Consider the following 23,086-nt stretch of genomic DNA (forward strand, 5'->3'; position numbering starts at 1 on the left):
TTGTGTGAAGGCTGAATGGCTGTGATCTGTCAGACAAATGCTGTGAAGCTCTGGCCTCAGTTCTCAGCTCCAACTTCTCTAGTCTGAGAGAGCTGGACCTGAGTACCAATGATCTGCAGGATTCGGGAGTGAAGCTGCTCTCTGTTGGACTGGGGAGTCCACACTGTACACTGGAAACTCTCAGGTCAGATTTACTCAATGTGCAAACAGTTACACCACAAGGTTCAACATCAGAAGACTTTTAAAACAACTACTGCCCCCTGGTTTGAGAATTACTCTTAAATGACGTCAAACTATATCAGCTAATAACTCATTTGATGACCACATGTATTAGAGTGGTACCATTTGACATATTACACCTTTTTGTTTGTGTGGGATGCGAAAATTAAAGGTTGAAAAGTCATCCCAAAAATCTTGTGCACTATACACCGCTCGACCCGAGAGTTGCCTTTATTTGCACACCACACACTCACATGAAACAGACATATCCCCCACACCCATGACTCCCAGGATCCTTTGCAGCACCCAGACACGGTAACCACGGCCGTGATCACCACAATATAATTTTCATACGAACAACTGAATTTTTCTTTATTTTTTTATTGCCATGACTGTTAAAGGTCTTGGTTATGTTATAATATTTTATATATATTTTTACAATTATTTTATCTTCAGAATTTCAATTTAAGACATGTAAATACAGAAAAATAATACACACAACACAATATACATACTACTATAAAAGTAATATTATAATACAGTTTTCAGAAATACAGAACTGTTATTAGTATTGTTGTTAGTATAAACATTTTGCATCTAATATATAACTAACATTTGAAGATCTAATGTATAATCATTTGTAAAACTATCAGAAAGTTGAATAAAACATTTAATCATGGTTCCAAAAATTTTCTGTTTATTTTGTGTGAAGGCTGAATGGCTGTCATCTGTCAGATAGATGCTGTGAAGCTTTGGCCTCAGTTCTCAGCTCCAACTCCTCTCGTCTGAGAGAGCTGGACCTGAGTAACAATGATCTGCAGGATTCAGGACTGAAGCTGCTCTCTGCTGGACTGGGGAGTCCACCCTGTACACTGGAAACTCTCAGGTCAGGGTCAGGGCTAAATGTGTCTTTGGGTTTGTTTAATATGTAGGGAGTATCCACGACTAGGTGATCTAAAAGAACAAACGACACGTGACTAAGATCCCCGACAGATTCAGCATCATTATTAATTTGTAGGCTGGGGTCAGCGTGTCAGTGGACCACAGATGGGAGGATGAGAGGCCAGAGGAGGAGCAGAACTAACCCTAACCCTAACCCTAACCCTAGAGGACGAGGATTTCTGGAAGATTTAAAAACATTGTTAGTTTGAAGGGTTAGTTTGATTTTTGCTGTCTTGTTAACTGCTAGTCTGTTATGAGTTAAAAGGTTATTCTAGCTGACAGAACGCTGGCCAGCTGATGTGAGGGTGAGAGGTTGCTGTCCTGTTAACTGCTAGCATGTTATGTAGTTTATATGACATCTAACTCTGGCCAGCTGATGTGAGGGTTAGGGGTTGCTGTCTGTATGTTATGTATGTGAATATAATCATAAAGCTTTTAGTTGTCCTTCATATGGAATGAATACTTTATTAACCTGTTTACTTTAAATTGAACTATCCAGATAGAATAAATAAGGTGTGTGTGTGTGTGTGTGTGTGTGTGTGTGTGTGTGTGTGTGTGTGTGTAGGTTGTCTGGCTGCCTGGTCACACAGGAAGGATGTGCTTTTCTGGCCTCAGCACTGAGCTCCAACCCCTCCCATCTGAGAGAGCTGGACCTGAGCTACAATCACCCAGGAGACTCTGGAGCTACGCTGCTCTCTGCTGGACTGGAGGATCCACGCTGGGGACTGGACACTCTCAGGTATGGAGAGAACAGCTCACCACTCAGGGACAAAGTCTCCTACAAGGATTCAACCCACTGCTAGATTAAGTGGTTTGAAAAGGCAGCTGTAACTTATGTTGTGTAGAAAGTGATGAGACAGCAGATGATGAAGGGGAATGTTTCAACATGCTGCTCTCACTTTGTTTCCCCCTCCCAGTGTGGAGCACGGTGGAGTGTGGAGGCTGAAACCAGCTCTAAAGAAGTGTAAGTGTCTGTTTTATTCATCACAACACACATCACAACTATTGAAATGGAAAGTCCATCCACAGAGCAGGAGGTGACGTCTCTTCATTCAGATCCTTCTGGGAATGAAGATGATGGTTGACATCATGTATATTACGTAAAAATGTAAACGATCACAATCACAATTAATCCTACATGTATCAAGGTATTATGATTGTTATTTATTTATGATGATAAATATTGGTAGTATTGATATTATAATTATTGGACATGATCATATCATAATAATATTGATACTAACATACGGAATAATTGTTTCTATGTGTGTATATTGTATGTTCTATTAGAAAAACAAATGTGTTATAATTGTTGTGATAATTGTAAAGATGTTCATACATTATCATTGTTATTATGATGATTATTTTTATTTGTAATATTATAATTAGGTCTGTAAATTATATTTAAATAACCATTATTACTATAATGGTTGTGATTATATAATGATTATTGTTAGGTGAGTGCTGCACGCAGCCTATTCTCTGACTCTTCAACTACTTCAGACTTCGTAACTTGGTAACTTCGTAAGCCTCCGGATTGTCATCCCGGAGGCTAAACAACCTTAATATTAAACCTAGAAACACAATGTCAAGCTTAAACGGTTACAAACTGTTTGCGCATTTTCTGCAGGACATGCATTTTCTAGTTTCATTTATTACTATCATTAGAACATTAGACATAACACCATAATAATCAGGATACTATTAATCATAATTATACGTGTATTTTATATTCAAAAACGGACATCATAAATAATACTATTATCTTGTTGCTATTGTAATTAATATTTTTGTAATTATTATAATTATTTTTAACATTAGACATACCACATCATATTCAATGTGGTATATGTTTATAATGATACATTTATTTCACCTATGATTTCAGCTAGAATACTGTTATCTTCAAGGGTGATGCCGTTTGTTATAACAATAATAATAATGATGATTATGATGATTAATTAATAAAAATGGTTTAGAAGCCTTATCATGTCTGGTCTGTTTCTCCCGTCAGATGCCTGTGAACTCACACTGGACCCAAACACAGCCCACAGACGACTCTCTCTGTCTGAGGACAACAGAAAGGTGACGCGGGTTAAAGAGGACCAGTCGTATCCTGATCACCCAGAGAGATTTGCCTCCTGGACCCAGGTGTTGTGTAGAGAGGGTCTGACTGGCCGCTGTTACTGGGAGGTAGAGTGGGGAGTAGAGGTTCATATAGGAGTGGCATACAGAGGAATCACAAGGAGAGGAGGGGGTTATGACAGCGCGCTTGGAGGGAACAACAAGTCTTGGAGTCTTCTTTGTCGTGCTGATGATTACGTTGCCTTTCACAATGGTAGTCAAACAGTCATATGTCTCCGCCCCGCTGGCTCTAACAGAGTAGGAGTGTATCTGGACCTGCCTGCTGGCACTCTGTCCTTTTACCGAGTGTCTCCAGGTGTAGGAGGGTCCTCAGACACACAGACACACATCCACACCTTCCAGTTCACCTTCACCCAGGAGGTCCTCCTCCCGGGGTTTAGGTTAGGTAAGCCTGGTGCCTCAGTGTCTCCGTGTCCATTGTAACACACACACACACACACACACACACACACACACACACACACACACACACACACACACACACACACACAGGGAAAGAAGAAAAGTCTGGGCTCCGTGAGCCATGGCGGATTCTCTGGCGGTCTCCGCGGTCGTGCCGGTCGCCTCCGAGACTAGTGGGTCCATTGGTCTCCAGCTCTGTCCCGGCACTGTCCCGGTCTCCGTGCGAGGCGTGTATTCTGGGTATAACATCCTTCCCGGCTTCTGGTTCGTCGGGGGTGAGATCTCAAGACCCATTCATACCTCCGGATGCGGACGAAATTCGTCCATCCGTACTAAACGTTGTCTCCGGTACTACCCTTCATACCTCCGTCCTGTTTCAGTGTTGTTATGGATGTTACGCAATACATCCTCTAGAGGGCAGCGACTGTCGTGTCGCAAATTACCGGCATCGACAATCGCAAACATGGCATCTGTAGAGGAGATGATTTTGCTTTGTCATTCGAAATCGGCAACAAAAAAAAAACGCAAAAAGTGTATGCGGTGCCATGTGACACCCCTCACCAACCTGCAGATTCTCTGCTCAAAATTTTAATTCAAAAACGTTTTATTGGCATGAAAAATATACATTTGCATTGCCAAAGCAGGTGAACAATAAAATTATAAGGTCAGGGGCCGTATTCACAAAGCTTTTTATCTTACCGCTAGGAGTGCTCCTAACTCGCGATAAAACATTTTACGTAGGAGTTTTTTCTTAAAAGTTATTCACAAAGCCGCTGAGACCTACTCATACTAAGGATAAATCACTAAGAGTGAACTAAGAGTAACGCCCCCTAACGCCCCCTTACGTCGATTTTCATGCACGAGTTTTGAAGCGGTCAGTACGATGATTGGCTGTTGAGTGCCGGCGGTCTCCGTGAAACTCATTCGCAACTTCCCACAAACGAGCCCACTAAATCAACGAAAAATAAGGAAATAGCCTAGGCTTCAAATGAAGTCCTATCAAACAGTTATGGACAGTGCAGTTAGCAGAATACACGCACGATGACAAGTTTGTGCAGACCACGATAATGACGTTGTATGCACGTTAAAAAGAGAGCCAAAGCAAACAATAAAAATACGTAAATTGCATTATATCAAGGAAGTATTTAAAAGCACCCTGCAAACTATTATCCAATGAGCATATTTCCAGCACAATTCTCTGGCTACGCCAGTTTGGGCATAGCCAGAGCTTGGGTGTCCCAGGCACACCCATGCACACCCGTGGCTACGTCACTAAACACTTTAAATATCAGCCCATACCACCGTTCAAGTCCTCCTATCATGATGAATGAAGGAGAAGACAACGTGAAACGCAAGCGAAAGCCCAACTGGTCTGACTCCCGACTCCTTACTGAGCAGATTATGAACTCAATACAATAAATTATCTTACAATAAATGATTAGATAGTAATCATAAGTAAGAGTAGTTATAGGCCTATTATTTTTTACTTCAAACCATTTATTTTTATTTGAAATAAATAATGATGATTAAAGTGTTGTATTACTATTAATACATGAGACAAATAATGATGGGTTAAGTGATTTATTCATATTTATATATTAAATAATTAAGGATGATTAAAGGTACAATTGTAACATTGCCCCTGTGTGTTTTAACCATCACTGATGGTTGCGATATTCCTAAATCGTCGTCATTGCAAAGTTGCATTTTCCCTGTTGCTAAATATCGGAGTGTTATTCACTAATTCCACAACAAGTTTGATACCCTCACGATTTTGCCTATATCGCCTTATCAATTCACAGTCTTCCATTGTCTCCAAAACATTTCGTCTCGCAGCCATTTTACGATTCTTTGTGAATAGGTCTTACTGAGTAAGGAGTCCTCTCGAGGACTTTTAAGCTCTCCTAGACTTAGGTGCTACTTTTAGGCCTAAAATACTTTGTGAATTGCTCTTAGTGAAAAAAGTTAGGAGTCCTAAATTTAAGACTGACACACCCATTATTTTTAGGAGTTACTCCTAAATTCGCCACTTATGACCTACTTTTAGCCCTAAGATTCTTTGTGAATACGGCCCCAGGTATATAGTATAATATATAAGTATAAAACGTTAAATACAAAATATATATACATATCAGATATTATAGGCCTACTACTCTCTCTCTCTATTTTCACGAATGGTTGGACTTCTGCCTCTACTGCCGCCTCGATCTCCGGTGGTATTGCTCCGGTTCGTCCGGAGGACTCCGGATTCATAAGAGACGGACCCACTGACAGACGAAACGACCCCCGGGAGCGGACATAAGTGTCCGTATCCGTATTTACCGTAGGGTGTGAATGGGCCTTTAGTCCTCCAAAATCCCCTTCTCTGTAACCACACGTGTCCCTCTGGAGGGAATCACGTCACCCACGAAGAGGTCTCTCCCCCTCGTGGATCTGTCTCTCACCGCGAGAACCAGGAGAGCCCTGAAAGAGCCTTGAAGCAGGCTGTTTAAGCCATGCTTCTCCACCAGCTCCTCAGGTGCTCCGCAGTCCGCGTCTCACTGATTGGCACCAATGCGCTCTCTGCCGCCATCTGGTGGAAATGGGAAACCTGCCCTCTAGGCTTCCAGGGGCGCTATGCCAGAGTTGTGTTTCCACAACACACACACACACACAGACAAACACAGACACACACATGTAAACACACACACACGATCATGAATATATACACACACACACCCATAAAACACACACAAACACACACACATTGTTCATGGATCTGAACACACATCAGGTCTGTGCCGGTAAGAAGCAGCACGTAACATCAGTGTCTCTCTGTGGTTCATCTCTCAGCCCTCTCTGTGTTCAGCTGGGCTGCTGAGGGTCAGATTAGAGGGGGCCGCTTGGGTCTGGGGGGGTCCTCACAGTCCTGATGTTGTTGAGGACCAGCTGTTAGGGGGACGTTTGAAGTTGTTGAGGTTCAGCATGATAAACCATGAAATTACTTTTAAGATCTTCCGTTGGGTTAAGCAGGTTTTACAAAGATTTACTTTATAATATAAAATGTGTTTTAAATGTTGATTGATGGTACGTTATTTTACTACAATATTTAATATATTTTCAACATTGTATTAAAGGAATCCAATATCAGTATTTATTTTGCTATGCCTGACATGGAACGTGACTTAAAGCAGATTTAACAATATAATCAAAGATGATGATAAGTGTTCTATGGGAAAGGGTAGATATTCATGTTGTGAATGACTTTGAACTGAAGATCTTTGTGTTCTGTTGTGAACAAGTCAACATGTTCAGTTATTTAAGATACCTGTTTTTGATTTGTAATTGTTCATAAAGCATAATGTTAATAAACAACTCAGTGGATCAACTGAAGGTTCTTGTGTGTTAGATGATTCTTCCCGTTTGTTCAGTTAAAATCCTCCAAGTCTTCTGGAGACGTTTCCTCCAACACAACAGCGGAGTCTCCATTCACCCCTTCATCAGTGTGGAGGGAGGATATTACCACACACACAACAGTGCAGTCTCCATTCACCCCCATTTTAAGCACATGCATATACAAAAAATAAGTAATCTGGTGAACTATATACACACACACACTCACATACATTACAGAGTTACAATTATATTTATTTATTTAATCTAGAAATCTCTGTGAAGTTTCTTCCTTCACAAAGCATAGATACTATAACTGGCATCAGAGTCAGTGAGAAGCTTCTACTGCTAACCCTCCAACGTGTTTCAGCACATGGCAGCAGAGCAGCGGGCCGCGCCCTCATTCTCACTGCTCCACTGATCCTCACCCCCTGAGAGGGCTCCTAAATGCTGGGCATATACAACCTTGGTGAATGCGGATTAACATGCATATTAACCATGGCATGTTAATATTATCATTTTGTGAGAATTCACTTCTGAGTCTTTCTATCTTTTTCAACTCTGTTACACCAACTCAAAAAAGTGTTTCCTTGGCTTCTGTTTTTCCAGTTGTATTTTGATACTCTGAGAGTCACAGGATTGCACCACAGACGATACAAAGTACAGCATTACTTTATATACCCTTGAAGTCTTAGCCGCGTTCACACCAAATGCGACAGGGTGGCGCGACTCCATACAAAGTCAACATATAGACACTAGTGATGGGTCGTTTGCGAACGAATCAGTTCGAATGAACGACTCTTTAATAAGAACGAACCGACCTGATTCCCCATTTCAGTTTGTCACGTTCGTCTCGTTCGTTCTCCGAGACTCGACTCCCAAACCCAGCCACTAGTCACTGACGTGCTGACTCGCGAGCCGCTGTTCGTCCACTGAATGTGGTGAAAGGAACTTAGTTAATGTTGTATTGTTGTGTTGATTGATGATCGTTTGCACCATTGCAAGACCGTGATTCGTTTGAGAATGAGAACGAGGGAGGAGCTGAGTCTGAGTTAGGGTTAGCGACCGTTCTTGTGCACTGCGTTGGGAATCTAAAAGTTATTCACAGCAGGGTTTTTTTATCCGATAAAAAACAGTCAGAACTAAACAGAACTTAGTAGGAACAGTTTCAAGTTCGCAAGCCTTTATTTCCTTGTAGCTGCCTACTATCCTTTTGCTGAGCTGAGCAAACTGAGCAAAGTCGATGCCAACAGACGGTTACAACGTCAACACACGTCAGAACTTTCCGACGTCGCGAAAATGTTTTCCCCATAATTCCCAGCGATGTGAACGCACCATAATACAATTAGATACTGGTTTGGAGTCACTGGGTCACACGACATGGAAACAATTTTTAAAAATGCAATTATTTTGTATTGCTATATTTACGTGAAGTAATTTAATGACGGCCCCTAAATCAGTTTCCAGCGATTCACCGCGAGGCTCTGGGAGCTGCGCTAACCGTTCTCCTGCTGCTATTGCTGGGCAAATCTCAGTGAAGTCGCGGCTGGAACTGGACTGAATATCCATCAAATATCCAACCTAAAACTAACTTCACCACGGTGTTTTAGGTTGCCTGTCCCTGGCTAAATACAGAAAATCTACCTGTCCCCGTTTTGTTTTTGAAGACACAACATTAGGTTTTTCAATCAGATTGCTAGTCAAACTGGAAATGTCTCCGTTTTTCCCCCTTTTCGGGGATTATGTTCCCAGATTTGATTTATATCATATATCAGAATATTCTATTACTGTTAAGCCCACTATGACTATTAAAACCGAACCATGTGTCCTGTATCATGGCTACATGTATGACCTTTGCAGCAAAAAAAACAATGCGTGAAAATCAGTTTGGTATTCAGTGAGGTATGATTAATTAAATGCGCTGACAGTTCATCGCACCTGTCTGAGTGGAGCGGTTGACCGGTCCAAGATGGCGGCCCCACGGCTCGTCAGCGCCAGTAGGCAGTAGCGGTCGATGCAGCGTCTACTCTTTATTATGTCTATGGTTGCAATGAAACGCTTTCAGATCAGACGCGTCATGCGGTCATATAAATCCGGGAAGGAATGACCGGCCTGGATTGCCATAGAATGCGCCATGAGACTGTGTTGTTTCATCACAGAGAAGATAAGGTACCGTTTCCTGAATTAGTGTTTTCTTCAGATGACACAGTGCCTCAATAGAGTGTGTGTGTGTGTGTGTGTGTGTGTGTGTGTGTGTGTGTGTGTGTGTGTGTGTGTGTGTGTGTGTGTGTGTGTGTGTGTGATCGATCTAGACATAGTGGTGACAGAGTGCGTAGCTCTAGACAGAGAGAGTCAGTACGTTTACATGATAGTCACACACTGATAGTGTGTATGGCGCAGCGTGCGGGTCGGTTCAGTCCGCAAAGATGCGGCACGGGTCGCGTCTCCATCGCTAAAAGCGGGCGTGAGCCGTATTGAGCCGTTCTCGTCTCGCAGTACTCCTCCGTTGGGGTACTTGTGGCGCATTTCCACCAGAGGGTGCGGATCGGTTCAGTCTGCAAATGTGCCGTAACTGAGCTGGGCTATATCGAACCCTCACTACTGGGCTGAGGCGTGCTGGGTCCGAAGCGTACCCGCCAGTGGAAATGCGCCATTATGCTGCTATCCATTTGGCCTTTTGTGCTGGTATGCCGACTAGCAATGGGTCGTTCAGTCGAATCAGTTCGAATGAACGACTCTTTAACAAGAACGAACCGACCTGATTCCCCGTTTCAGTTCGTCTCGTTCGTTCTCCGAGACTCGACTCCTAAACGCTGGGCCTTCTCTTTAGTCCAGCTGGGCTACCCAGTCTAGGCAGCAGTAGTAGCAGGTTAGTCATTGTTGTTTGCAACATTAGGCTCTTTAGCAAACAAGTTCGAAAACAAAACTTTACATTGTATTTGCACGCACAGCAAGACATACAGACAGTGCAATGCATACATTGGTGACCGGATTAAAGCAGCATGCGTGGAACAAAGAGAAAGAAAATACATCTCAACTTTGTTAATTACTTCAGGGGGGGAAAATGACGTGAAATGTACGCACGGTGCGTTCAGGATTAGGACTGATATAGCATATGTCGGCCTAGGCCTAATCAATTGTGTTTTAATATTTGTAGCATTCATATTAGTCTATTTTTTTCGTAGGCTACTCTGCTGTTGGCCTTGATGGGGAGATATTTTTTTGCTGCCACAAAATATAGTTTCATCAAACAACATTCCTGCGTCTTCCCCTCCTACAGAGCCCATTTCAGCACTGTGTCAGTGGACAGCTACAAGCCTATGAACGTCGTAAGAGCAGTGCACGCTTATGTTAAGAGGAGTTTCGGAAAACGCTCAAGAAAATTTTACGAAGCATCGTGTCAGTGGACAGCTACAAGCTGGGCTACATGCATGCACAAACCTGTCCTTTAAACAACCCTAAACGTTCGTTTTCAGAAATGAAACCGAGTGGTTAGTGGTGTTTGTTGATGTTCCAAATCAAGTATCGTAGCGAAATACAGTTTCTGTTGTGTTTTATTGCATATTTATCGCATTTTGTACATCTCAATGATTTCTGTTGGAAGACTCATTGTTGGCCGGAAACGGAAAGGGGGGCTGTTTACGTTTGGTTGTAGTCTTTTCGCTCGGTTCTATGGTGTGTTCCCAGGCCCTGTTTCCCGATAACGATGGATCCACGCTCGTACAATCATTCTTACGAAAGATCTTTCGATGCTTCGTAAAATTTTCTTGAGCGTTTTCCGAAACTCCTCTTAACATAAGCGTGCACTGCTCTTATGACGTTCATAGGCTTGTAGCTGTCCACTGACACAGTGCTGAAATGGGCTCTGTAGGAGGGGGAGACGCAGGAATGTTGTTTGATGAAACTATATTTTGTGGCAGTAAAAAAATATCTCCCCATCAAGGCCAACAGCAGAGTAGCCTATGAAAAAAATAGGCAAATATGAATGCTACAAATATTAAAACACAATTTATTAGGCCTAGGCCGACATATGCTATATCAGTCCTAATCCTGAATGCACCGTGAGTACATTTCACAGCATTTTCCCCCCCTGAAGTAATTCCATATTAGAAAAATAAAAAATGTGTCTGTGTGACAACTATAGCATTTATCTAAATGTGCTGATTTCTGAAACATGCTTTGCGCTGCAAAGAGGGCAGACTTTCTCTGATTCCGCATTAGGTTTCATTGATTGGCGCGCACTCTCTAGTCTAGAATCTTTGGTGTAAACATTAAAAATGCAACGTTCCATTAATTCATTAATATTCAAACGTAGAGGCATTGACACGGCTATTGCTGTTGCTGGTCTAGATCCTGCCCATTTTGTTGGGCAGGGGTATGATGGTGCGGGCAATGTAAGCGGGAAAGGCATGCATCGCAGTTTCCCAAAGCAGTCTACGTTCACTGCAGAAACCACGCTCTCAACTTGGCGTTTGTGCACTCCACTAAGGTCAGAGATGTTCGTAACTGTCTAGACACGGTCCAATAAATAGTGAACTTCATCACAGCCTCACCGAAGCACCTACAGTGCTTTATGGCAAACAATCGCAACAAAAAACGCCTGCAGAAATTCTCAGACACCCGCTGGTCTCAGCATGATTCATGTAGCCTACAGTATGTCTTCTGTCATTGATCAATATGAGGATATTTTAACCACGATGGTTGAATTAAAATCAGAGGGAGACAGCAAGTGCAGCTCGCAAATGACCTCCCACACGAGCAATGGAATCATTTGATTTTATTATATGCCTTGTGATAGGGTTGCCTTGTGACGTGGCATTTGATCGGTACATTTATTTTTGGAATTTTAAATTGCTGCAATAAATTATATTTTTGTTGACTTCTAACATGTCTCTGTCTTTGCTGTTTAAATCTAACAGTAGTCTACGAGTAATATATCGGCAGTAACCACTGTTTTTGGGGTATTGCGAAATTGCACCAGCTGGACATTCAGTGGTATTCGATGACGTGTTTTAATAAAACACATCCAATACCACAGAATGTCCAGCTGGTGACTCCACTGAGGCTAAGGTAACAATGCTCTTAGCGCTCTACGAGTGCCCCTGGAGCCCTCGTTAGCTACGAGGGTTTTAACAACGTTCGTTAAGCAACAATGCTTTCGGGAAACGATGTGAAAACTCTACGATGCTCGTACGATGAACTTTACGAACCACGTTGGCTAACGATGCTTTCGGGAAACGGGGCCCAGATGCCTCGGACACCAGCCTTCCGAGTTTCACTTGTGATGTAATTTCCTGTTATAGCGTTCCCGTTCGTCTTTGTGATCGCGTCGTCATTGGCTAGTCATTGTTATTGTTAGCTACATTAGCCTCTTTAGCAAACCAGCTCGAAAATGGACAACACAACTTTACATTGTATTGCACGCACAGCAAGACCGTGCAATGCATAAATTGGTGACTGGAATAAAGTAGCAATGTAATCAAGTGTGTAAGAGCATTTAAAATCGAAAGTTGGGAGATTTCCCCACTTCCGAGGTATCCGAGGAATCTGGAACACACCACTAGCCCTACTGTTGAGATGGAGAACCGAGTGAAAAGACTACAACCCTCTTCGAGCCTGCACGAGAGTTCAATGTCATAGCTGTTACGTCTTTCTGACCAATCCCAGTTCATGGCCACCTGGGCTGTACCACTTGGGGAGGGGCCGCTCATTTACTCCCCCTCCACATACCGACTTGGTTGCAACTATGACAGTTTGTGAGTGTTGCGTGTGTTGAGTGAAGCCCAACACACACCGCCGCCGAAGCGCAGCGCAGTGTCAAAAAGAACGCCCCCATTATTTCCGACATACTAGCTCACTGCGCACCGCTGCGTTTCGGAAGCCGGCCACACACCGCCAGCGAAGCACAGCGGTGCGCAGTTTACGCGTGTCAAACGCCGCCCCTAGCACCAATAGTGCTGTTTGTGATTACAATGATTGTTACATTAATTCATAGTTACTTATGTCCTGTCAGGCACTTTGTTTACGGTTTAGTCACTTTATTTACTGCCATTGCTCATTCATTTTGCATTGTGGAATTATTCATCTACTGTATCAACAATCTCCATATGTACAAGACCTTGTATCAACCCGGGATGTACAAAATAGCTTTAAAAAAGCGATTTTTCACGCGTCCCGACGCTAGGGAATAGAACAGTGGCGTGAAGCTTAGCGGGGCAGGCGATGCCGGTGTGGGCTAGTACGTCGGAAATAATGGGGGCGTTCTTTTTGACGTTGTGCTGCACTGCTCTTCGGCGGTGGTGTGTGTTGGGCTTGAGAGGCTGAGGGCGCACAGCTCAGGCTGCCAGACGGAGCAGCAAGGAACTTTTATAAACGCAATATTGTTATCCCGCAGTAATCAGCCCGGCGGCCACGAAACGTTAACGGTCCACCGGGAATTCTCCCGACTCTCCAGATTACCACTCTGCCACTGTGTGTAGCTCTAGACAGAGAGAGTGATAGAGTGTGTGTATGTCAGACAGGAGGAGGATAGGAAGTCTTCACTGCAGTCATTCAACGTTTGGTACTCAAGCAGAATCCACAGAAACAAAATGTAGTTGTGTTTGTGTCCAGGTCTCCGGTCTACTATGGATGAAGAGAGCGAGAAGGGGGGTCCTACCTCTAAAATCACTCTGTCTGGGGAACATGGCCGCCAGAGCAAATCTAAGAGGTAAGAAGAGGATGTCTCACTGTCTGTGACTGTTGTCCATCTCAGAGCTCAGCAGTGATATCATTCATGACTCCATCATTAGTCTGAGTAAAAGCTGTGTGTGCGTTGTGTTGAAGCCCAGAGCAGCAGGAGAGAGCAGACTCCCCTGGACCCAGCTGTGTCTCCATGAAGACTGACTGGTCCATGGATAAACCTCCTGACCTTAAAGATGGAAATCAGCAACCTGCTAAGAAAAGGGGAGGATTTATCAAATCAATGATCGCATTAAACAACATCCACAAATCCTAACTTCCAGATGTTGTTTGTTTTTCTAGAAGGAGGCAGGAGAGAGCAGACTCCCCTGGACCCAGCTGTGTCTCCATGAAGAGTGACTGGTCAATGCATCATCCTCCTGACCTTAAAGACGGACACCCCTCCAGAGAGGAAGGGTAAGGATTGGTCAAAGATTATAAAACTACAGCATCTATCAAACATCCATAAATCCTGGTTCTTATTTTTTCTAGAAGAGTCCAGAAGGAGAGAGCAGACTCCCCTGCACCCAGCTGTGCCTCCATGAAGAGTGACTGGTCTATGGATATTCCTCCTGACCTTAAAGATGGAAATCAGCAACCTTCTAAGTAAAGGGGAGGATTTATCAAATCAATGATCACATTAAACAACATCCACAAATCCTAACTTCCAGATGATGTTTGTTTTTCTAGAAGGAGGCAGGAGAGAGCAGACTCCCCTGGACCCATGAAGAGCAACCACTCTATGGCTAATCGTCCTGACCTTAAAGACGGACGCCCCTCCAGTGAGGAGAGGTAGGAGTTTTAAACAAACCAGTAGTTTTACTGACAATTCAGGAAATATTTGTGTCTTTGGGTTTGTTTAATATGTAGGGAGGATCCAGGACTAGATGGCTGTGATCTAAAAGAACAGACGACACGTGTCTAAGATTCCCGACAGATTCAGCATCATTATTCATTTGTAGGCTGGGGTCACCGTGTCAGTGGATCACAGATGGGAGGATGAGAGGCCAGAGGAGGAGCAGAACTTTCGAGGACGAGGATTTCAGGAAGATTAAAATTCTTTGGTAGTTTGAAGGGGAGTTGTTTATTATTGCTGTCTTGTTAACTGCTAGTCTGTTATGAGTTAACAGGTTATTCTAGCTGACAGAACGCTGGCCAGCCAATGTTAGGCTTAGGGTTAGGGGTTGCTGTCTGTATGTTATGGATGTTATGTTTGTTATACTGTATGTTATGTAACACTGAGGAGTTGTCATTAGTGTAGACATGGTGATGAGCAGGGCTGTGATCTAAATATAATCATGAAGCTTTTAGTTGACCTTCATATGGAATGAATACTTTATTAACCTGTTTACTGTAGTATGAACTATTCTCATCCAGGTAGAATAAAGTGTGTGTGTGTGTGCGTGTGCGTGCGTTCTCTCCACAGGCGACCCCAGGAGAGGTCAAAGGTTAGCAGTGCTCAGTCTGTACAGCAGTATCAAGCAGAGCTGATCAAGGTGTGTAAATGAAACAAGACATTTGACTTCAGCTCTACACAGGAGCGCCGTAAGCGGGGGGGGTGGGGAGGGGTGTGCTCAGTATAGTCTTTATATTTTACCTCTCTCTCTTTATTGCATGGTTCAGTCTTGCGTGGATCCAGTTTTCAGCGAGCGAGCGAGTCTTCCACTCGGTGCGCTTACAAGCAGAACAGACGGAGTACAGACTGTCAGAAGTTTGACACGTCGTCGTTGAGTTAGAAGTCGGGGTTGCTGAGAAACAGAAAGCTGAGAGGGAGGAAAAGGGCCAACAGTTGGTCACCCAGTTTATCCAAAGAAAGGTTTTTATTAATTCACCTTTGGGGCCCATTAACACAGAGCTACCTAGTGAATCATATAATCTTATATCAATCAAATAGTTCTTCATCAAACATTACATTCATAAATATGAATCAATAAATTAGGAAGACAGGTGGATGAACCGCAAAGTATGTTTATTGATTCTGTTTACACTCATTTTCTTCTACTTATCAACGATACAGCCAGGGTAGGTGTGTGAATACTGACCCCTAGTGGTGAAAAGTAATAGCAGGGTATGAAGACCATAGACATAATAAATAATAGACGCTGCATCGACCACTACTGCCTACTGGCACCATGGACCTATAAAGAATGGACACCGGACTGAAACATGGCGCCCATTCATTCCTATGGAAACTGCTCAGTGGCGCAGGGCAACATGAAGGACAGAATTGCTTCCGCATCGTGGCAGCCTAGCCACGCCCTAGTGCATGACGTTTCGAATGTAGAAATATTCTCATTCTCTAGCATTGTTAGCATTGTAGCATCATAAGCGGCCGCCATCTTGGACCGGTTGACCGCTCCACTCAGTGTAAACAGTTTGGCAGGTGCAATGAACTGTCAGCGCATTTAATTAATCATACCCCACTGAATACCAAACAGATTTTCACACGTTTTTAGATTTTAGGGTTTGTTTTTGATACAGGACACATGGTTCGGCATGTTTTAATATTCATAGTGGGTTTAACAGTAATAGAATATTCTGATATATGATATAAAGTGACCAGACGTCCGAGATCAAACTGGGAACATAATCCCCGAAAAGGGGGAAAAAAAACTAAGACATTTCCAGTTTAACTAGCAATCTGATTGAAAAACCTAATGTGTCTTCAAAAACAAAACGGGGACAGGTCGTTTTATCCGTATTTAGCCAGGGACAAGCAACCAAAAACGGGGACGTCTGGTCACCCTATGATATGTGATGTAGGCTATGATAGGTATTTTGCAAATCACACACTATAAATATGATAGAGAAGCAGAAACAGATAGGGGCAGTAAACAATATATGAATACATTAGATATCTATATATAAACACAAGAACGTTTTTGTATGAGCTAAAACCCCTGAAAGAGGACTGTTTTGCAGAGCTTCTTTCTCGTGCTCCCTTTCTGCAGTTCAAGAGAGGCGAGTTTGGCAATGTGGTGCAGCCTTATCTTGTGAAACACAGACACAACCAATGACAACAAGTCTGAATGATGGTTGTCAATGCCAAACTGTGTCTCCTCCTGAAAAATAATCCCCCGAGCCCTATTTGAGATGGTCCGCCAATTTGAGTAGGAATATGCTGCACAGTGCTCTGGCATCTTGTGTCTTCTGCTGCTATGCAACTAGGTCCAAGATGGTGGCCGATCTATGGGTGGTCAAATGGGTTTTCTAGGCTGGTGGGTGGTCTAGGTTGGTGGCCTAATATATTCTTTCATAAGGCCCACAATCTCTAGCGGTGCCCCTGGCTCTACATGGGCATTATAAGCATCTCTTGTGGAGCTAATCATCTCCAGGCTAATCATCTCCTTGATGTTTGTTTTGTTCCAGAGGGCTGAGGAGAACGCACACGCTTTTCTAGACAAGAAGCTGAAGAAGCTCTGGAGGGATCTCTTCTCAGATTACCCACAATGCTCAGAGAGTCAGAGGGAGGAGGAGGAGGAGGATGGTAAGAACGAGGAGCAGAGGAGGCGCGCCATAGAGGGAGTGGTGGACATCACAAAGCTCTGCCTGATGGAGATGAACCAGGAGGAACTGGCCGACAAACTGGGGAGTGGTAAGATACTCATATATAGGTTCAATGGTTTGATCCAGATATGTAGGGTTATTGTGGGGGTATCAGGTTAAAGAATGTTAAACCTTAAACTGCAGATCAACATTAGAATAACTCAGTTGAAGAGATGCACCAGTATCTTGTTATATCAGGTTAGCAAGTCACTGATACCACTGATACTCAACAACAATAGCACTACTAACAAATGTATAAGATAAAGTAGAATTTATAATACTTCTTTCTTCACACCAGTAATATTGCTTGGAAATATGTATAGCATGTGTCTTCTGGTTTGTGATTTAGGAGCTGTTGCTGTCCAGTGCCAACATAGACTCAAGTCTCATCTGAAGAAGAAGTTCCAGTGTGTGTTTGAGGGAATCGCTAGAGCAGGAGAGCAGAGACCTCTGAATGAGATATATATAGAGCTCTTCATCACAGAGAGAGGCAGTGGAGAGGTCAACATGGAACATGAGGTCAGACTGATTGAAAAGGTTTCCAGGAAGCCAGCCAATGAGGAAACACCAATCAGATGTGAAGACATCTTTAAACCCTTACCTGGACAAGATAAACCAATCAGAACAATAATGACAACCGGAGTGGCCGGCATTGGTAAAACAGTCTTAACACACAAGTTTACTCTGGACTGGGCTGAAGGCAAAACCAACCATGACATAGACTTCACATTTCTCCTCACTTTCAGAGAGCTGAATTTACTGAAAGGGAATAAGTTTAGCTTAGTGGAACTTCTTCATCGGTTTTCTGTTGAAACCAAAGAATTAGGAACCTACAGATACGACCATGACCAAGTAGTCTTCATCTTGGATGGTCTGGATGAGTGTCGACTTCCTCTGGACTTTCAGAACAACCCGATCTGGACTGATGTCACAGAGCCGACCTCAGTGGACGTGCTGCTGACAAACATCATCAGGGGAGTCCTGCTTCCCTCTGCCCGCATCTGGATAACCACACGCCCTGCGGCAGCCAATCAGATCCCTGCTGAGTGTGTTGACATGGTGACAGAGGTGAGAGGGTTCAACGACCCACAGAAGGAGGAGTACTTCAGGAAGAGATTCAGGGAGGGGACACTGGCCAGCACAATCATCTCTCATGTCAAGAAATCTAGAAGCCTCCACATCATGTGTCACATCCCAGTCTTCTGTTGGATCACTGCTACAGTTCTGGAGGACTTCTTCAAAACATTCCAGAAAGGAGAAGAGGTGCCCAAGACCGTGACTCAGATGTACAGCCACTTCCTGAGGGTTCAGTCCATACAGGGGGACAGGAAGTATCATGGGAGAGCTGAAACTGATCCACACTGGAGTTCAGAGAGCAGGGAGATCATTGTTTCTCTGGGGAAACTGGCTTTTAACCAGCTGGAGAAAGGCCAGCTGATCTTCTACGAGGCAGACTTGGCAGAGTGTGGCATCAATATCAGAGCAGCCTCAGTGTACTCAGGAGTGTTCACCCAGATCTTTAAAGAGGAGTGTGGGCTGTACCAGGATAGGGTGTTCTGCTTTGTCCATCTGAGCATCCAGGAGTTTCTGGCTGCCCTTTATGTCTTTCTGTCCCTCATCAACACTGGTGTCAATCTGCTCTCAGAAGAACAGCCAACCTCAAGGGAAGCTGAACTCCTCCTCCTCTACCAGAGTGCTGTGGACAAGGCCTTACAGAGTGAGAACGGACACCTGGACTTGTTCCTCCGCTTCCTCCTGGGCCTCTCTCTAGAGACCAATCAGATGCTCCTACAAGGTCTGCTGGGACCAAGAGGAAATACATTACTGGGCAATCAAACTAAAAAAGTTCTGCCGGGACAGACAGGAAGAAGGTCATGGACCAATACCCAAATAGTTCATTACATCAAGGAGAAGATAGGTGGAGATCTCTCTCAAGAGAGAAGCATCAATCTGTTCCACTGTCTGAATGAGCTTAACGACTGTTCTCTAGTGGAGGAAATCCAAATGTTCCTGACATCAGGAAGTATCTCAACAGAACCTCTCTCCTCTGCTCAGTGGTCAGCTCTGGTCTTCATCTTACTGTCATCAGAAGAGCAGCTGGACGTGTTTTACCTGAAGAAATACTCTGCTTCTGAGGAGGGTCTTCTGGGGCTGCTGCCAGTGATCAAAGCCTCCAAAACAGCTCTGTAGGTTCACTTATAACATGTATTACAATACGTACAACACTATACATAATACTAGAATATACATTTTATAATAACATACAAAATGTATCTGTAGGTTCACTTATAACATGTTTTATGACACACACAAAACAATATACATAATACTATAAAATTAATATTATGATAGTTTTCAGAAATACAAAACAACTGTTGTTAGTATTGTTGTTAGTATGAATATTTTACAGCTAATATATAAAAAATTGAAAAAAATAAAAAAATAAATATATATAATGATCTAATGTACAATCATTTGTTAAACTATCAGAAAAGTCTAAGAAAACATTTGATAAGTGTTCCTAATATGTTCTGTTTATTGTGTGTGAAGGCTGAATGGCTGTAAGCTGTCAAAGAGATGCTGTGAAGCTCTGGCCTCAGTTCTAAGCTCCAGCTCTTCTAGTTTGAGAGAGCTGGACCTGAGTACCAATGAACTGCTGAATTCAGGAGTGAAGCTGCTCTCTGCTGGACTGGGGAGTTCAAACTGTACACTGGAAACTCTCAGGTCAGTTTTACTCAAAGCGCAAACAGTTACACAACAAGGTTCCATTTCACAGGACTTTTAACTACTACCCTGGTTTGAGAAATACCTAAATGAAGTCAAACTATATCAGCTAATAACTCAGTACCTTTGATGACCACATGTATTAGAATGGTGCCATTGGACATATTACACCGTTGTTTATGTGGGATGCGAAAATAAAAAGTTTAAAAGTAATCCCAAGGTTGCCATTGCAACTTTTCAATTATAAACACAAATTATAATCATAGTGCCTTCCCACAATCCCCTGTAAACGGGACAGTAGTAGTTAAACCACTGGACGACGGCGCGTTTGGCTGCCGCTGCTCACCAGTACCTTTTTACCTTATTTTTAAAATTTTGTGAGTCGACTGTCTTGCTCTATCATAACCGACTTTACAAACTCTACGCCGGCGGTTCTGCATGTTCACAGATTAACATAAGCCTACCTGTTTTGCCGGTGTCTGAAACTCCCGACCACGGTACTCAATGTGGTCCACAAAGATTTACCTATGATCGGTGCTCGTCTGGATCCTTTTGTCGGCTGTCCTCCGACCTGTGGCTGGACTGTTCCAGTACTCAGCTGACGAACTCCTCCGGCTCCGGTCCCACCTGTCAGATCCTCCATCAGGACTTCACCTCCACCCGAGCATTCTCTACATCCCTCCCCCCAGATATATCCACCGTGGCTCCCGTCAAACTCATCACACTGACTCCTACAAACCCATAAAGTTATTCTGGTCTACCTCACGAAGATCCAACAGGACCACCGGCAGAGCTGCAGGACCACAGCGTGCTAGCCAACTTGTCCTGTGTGGCTAATACTGATACTATGGCTAAGTCCGACAACACAGCGCACTTCGGTCTGCTGAACGTCTGATCTCTCACCAACACAACGGAGCTCAACTCATCTCAGACCGTAAGCTTGACTTTTTATGTTTATTCGAAAGCTGGCAACAGCCGAATGACTCCTCACAGCTGATCGCATCCACTGCTCCTGGGTTTGTTTACACAACAAAACCACGTGAGACAGGCCGTGGGGGAGGTCTGCCCCTGTCTACAGCTCATTCAAATCCACTGTCAACTTTCTGGACCTTTTCCCACTATCATTGCCACTATCTACCGCCCCCCCAAGGCTAACCCTGATTTTATGAATGACTTTGCTGCCTTCCTCTCACATCTGACTGCTCTTTCACCCAACATCATAACTCTGGGAGATTTCAATATTCACATGGACAATATTAACCACCCACTCACCAAAAACTTCACATCCTGTCTGGACAGCGCTGGTTTTCAACAACACATTCACTTTCCAACCAATTCCAAAGGACATATATAAGGACAATTACATTTCAATCAATAACACTCCTGTTTTCCCCTCCCCTAAAGTCAAGAGCTTGGGTGTCATCCTCGACAGCACACTCTCCTTCCAATCACACATAAATAACATCAACCAGACTGCTTATTTCCACCTCCGCAATATTAACTGTCTCCGGCCCTCCCTCACCCCTCACTCCACTGCCGTCCTTGTTCAGTCTGGTAACTTCGAGGCTTGACTACTGCAACTCCCTCCTTTTCGGTCTCCCCCAAAAAACCTCCATAAACTCCAACTGTTTCAAAACTCAGCAGCACGCATCATTTCTAGAACACCCTCCTCTCACCACATCACCCCTATCCTTCACCAGCTTCATTGGCTCCCGGTTAATTTACGCATTCAATTTAAAATCCTCCTCTACACCTTCAAAGCCATCCAAATAAAATGTATTAATATTATTATTATTATTATTATCCCTCAAAGGTTGTAGGTCTAAATAAACTAAATGTATAATTTTCATAGAAACAACTCAACAATTTATAGAAATACAGAACAACAAAAATCGATTGAATGTGTAGAAATACAGAACAAAAAACGATTGAATATTGTAGAGGCAAAGAAGTACAAAGTCAGGTTTAGTTAACCGTAGATCTGCGCCCCGTACACCGCTCGACAGCAGACTACCTTTATTGAAGACAACCTTACACATAGAACACAGCACACCCAACAAACCAACATGACAATCTCAACAATGGTGGCGACAACAATGAACACAACATGATAACAGAACAACACACAAATATCCACCAACAACGAACAACCCCAACCCATTAACCCCACATGACCTAATACACTAAAACCACTTAAACAAATACAAAGGGAACGTCCAAACAACTGGCAACAGCGAATTCCCAGGATCCCCTGCACGGAACCCGGAACAGGCTTCCACGCCAGTGGTCGCCACAATATGTAGGAATACAGAGCAACATAAAAGGATTGAATGTGTATAAATACAGAGCAACATAAAAGGATTGAATGTGTATAAATACAGAGCAACATAAAACGATTGAATGTGTATAAATACAGAACAACATAAAAGGATTGAATATGTAGAAATACAGAGCAACATAAAACGATTTAATATGTAGAGACGCAGAACCCCAGAGGGGTTTCGTGGTCCTTGATTTTGAAACACGGTAAAAGTGTCTGAAGACGGGAAGGGCAAGTGCGCTTAGTGTTTTAGGTTTTTGTAAATGAGCTTAAGCAATATGATGGGATTTTAAACTCTAAATTTAATTTAAAACTCTGTTTTAAACTAAATAAAAGGTTGAATTAATGAATCAATAGTCTTAAAGAAGGAAGCATTGGGACTGATAGAGATAGTTGACAGCCCTCCTTAGCTCCGCAGCCCTCTGCTTCGTTAGGTCTGACTCTGTTCACACAGAGTTCAGGATCCCTACAAGGCCTTCAGGCGGCTGCTGAAGGAAGTTTGAATGTCCACGGTCATCTCCTTGAGCTCACTTCCCTGATAGCAGCGAGGAGAGCTGAGGGTCTAGCATCACTGGACGTACTGCCCTCCTGTGTGGGCCCCATGACGGTCCTGTGCTGTTCGTTAGCTACACCATGTTTCTCCTGTGAGCTAGTTGGAACTTTTAAGCACTTTTAATCTCAGTTCCTAACATGTTC

General features: G+C 43.3%; 1 protein-coding gene across 3 annotated transcripts in view; it reads left to right on the forward strand.

Moving 5' to 3' along the window:
• The window catches only part of LOC311355272 (NLR family CARD domain-containing protein 3-like), a gene marked incomplete at its 3' end in the record, with an annotated part of 39,139 nt that overhangs the window by 11,367 nt on the left and 4,686 nt on the right, over positions 1-23,086 (forward strand). Inside the window, exons 1-8 of one of the 3 annotated variants that reach the window (XM_084475021.1) lie at positions 13,683-13,789; positions 14,104-14,217; positions 14,296-14,406; positions 14,491-14,592; positions 15,227-15,296; positions 17,170-17,395; positions 17,696-19,532; positions 19,897-20,070. In XM_084475021.1, the coding sequence (XP_084331147.1) occupies positions 13,707-13,789; positions 14,104-14,217; positions 14,296-14,406; positions 14,491-14,592; positions 15,227-15,296; positions 17,170-17,395; positions 17,696-19,532; positions 19,897-20,070 (2,717 nt within the window). In that variant the 5' untranslated portion in view covers positions 13,683-13,706. Of the gene's footprint in view, positions 1-10; positions 185-931; positions 1,106-1,726; positions 1,901-2,078; positions 2,126-3,175; positions 13,790-14,103; positions 14,218-14,295; positions 14,407-14,490; positions 14,593-15,226; positions 15,297-17,169; positions 17,396-17,695; positions 19,533-19,896; positions 20,071-23,086 lie in introns of those variants that run through there. The other 2 variants (XM_084475020.1, XM_084475022.1) reach the window with 2 other exon arrangements.

The sequence above is a fragment of the Micromesistius poutassou genome (assembly GCF_964030765.1).
Source record: "Micromesistius poutassou genome assembly, chromosome: 11".
NCBI lineage: Eukaryota > Metazoa > Chordata > Actinopteri > Gadiformes > Gadidae > Micromesistius > Micromesistius poutassou.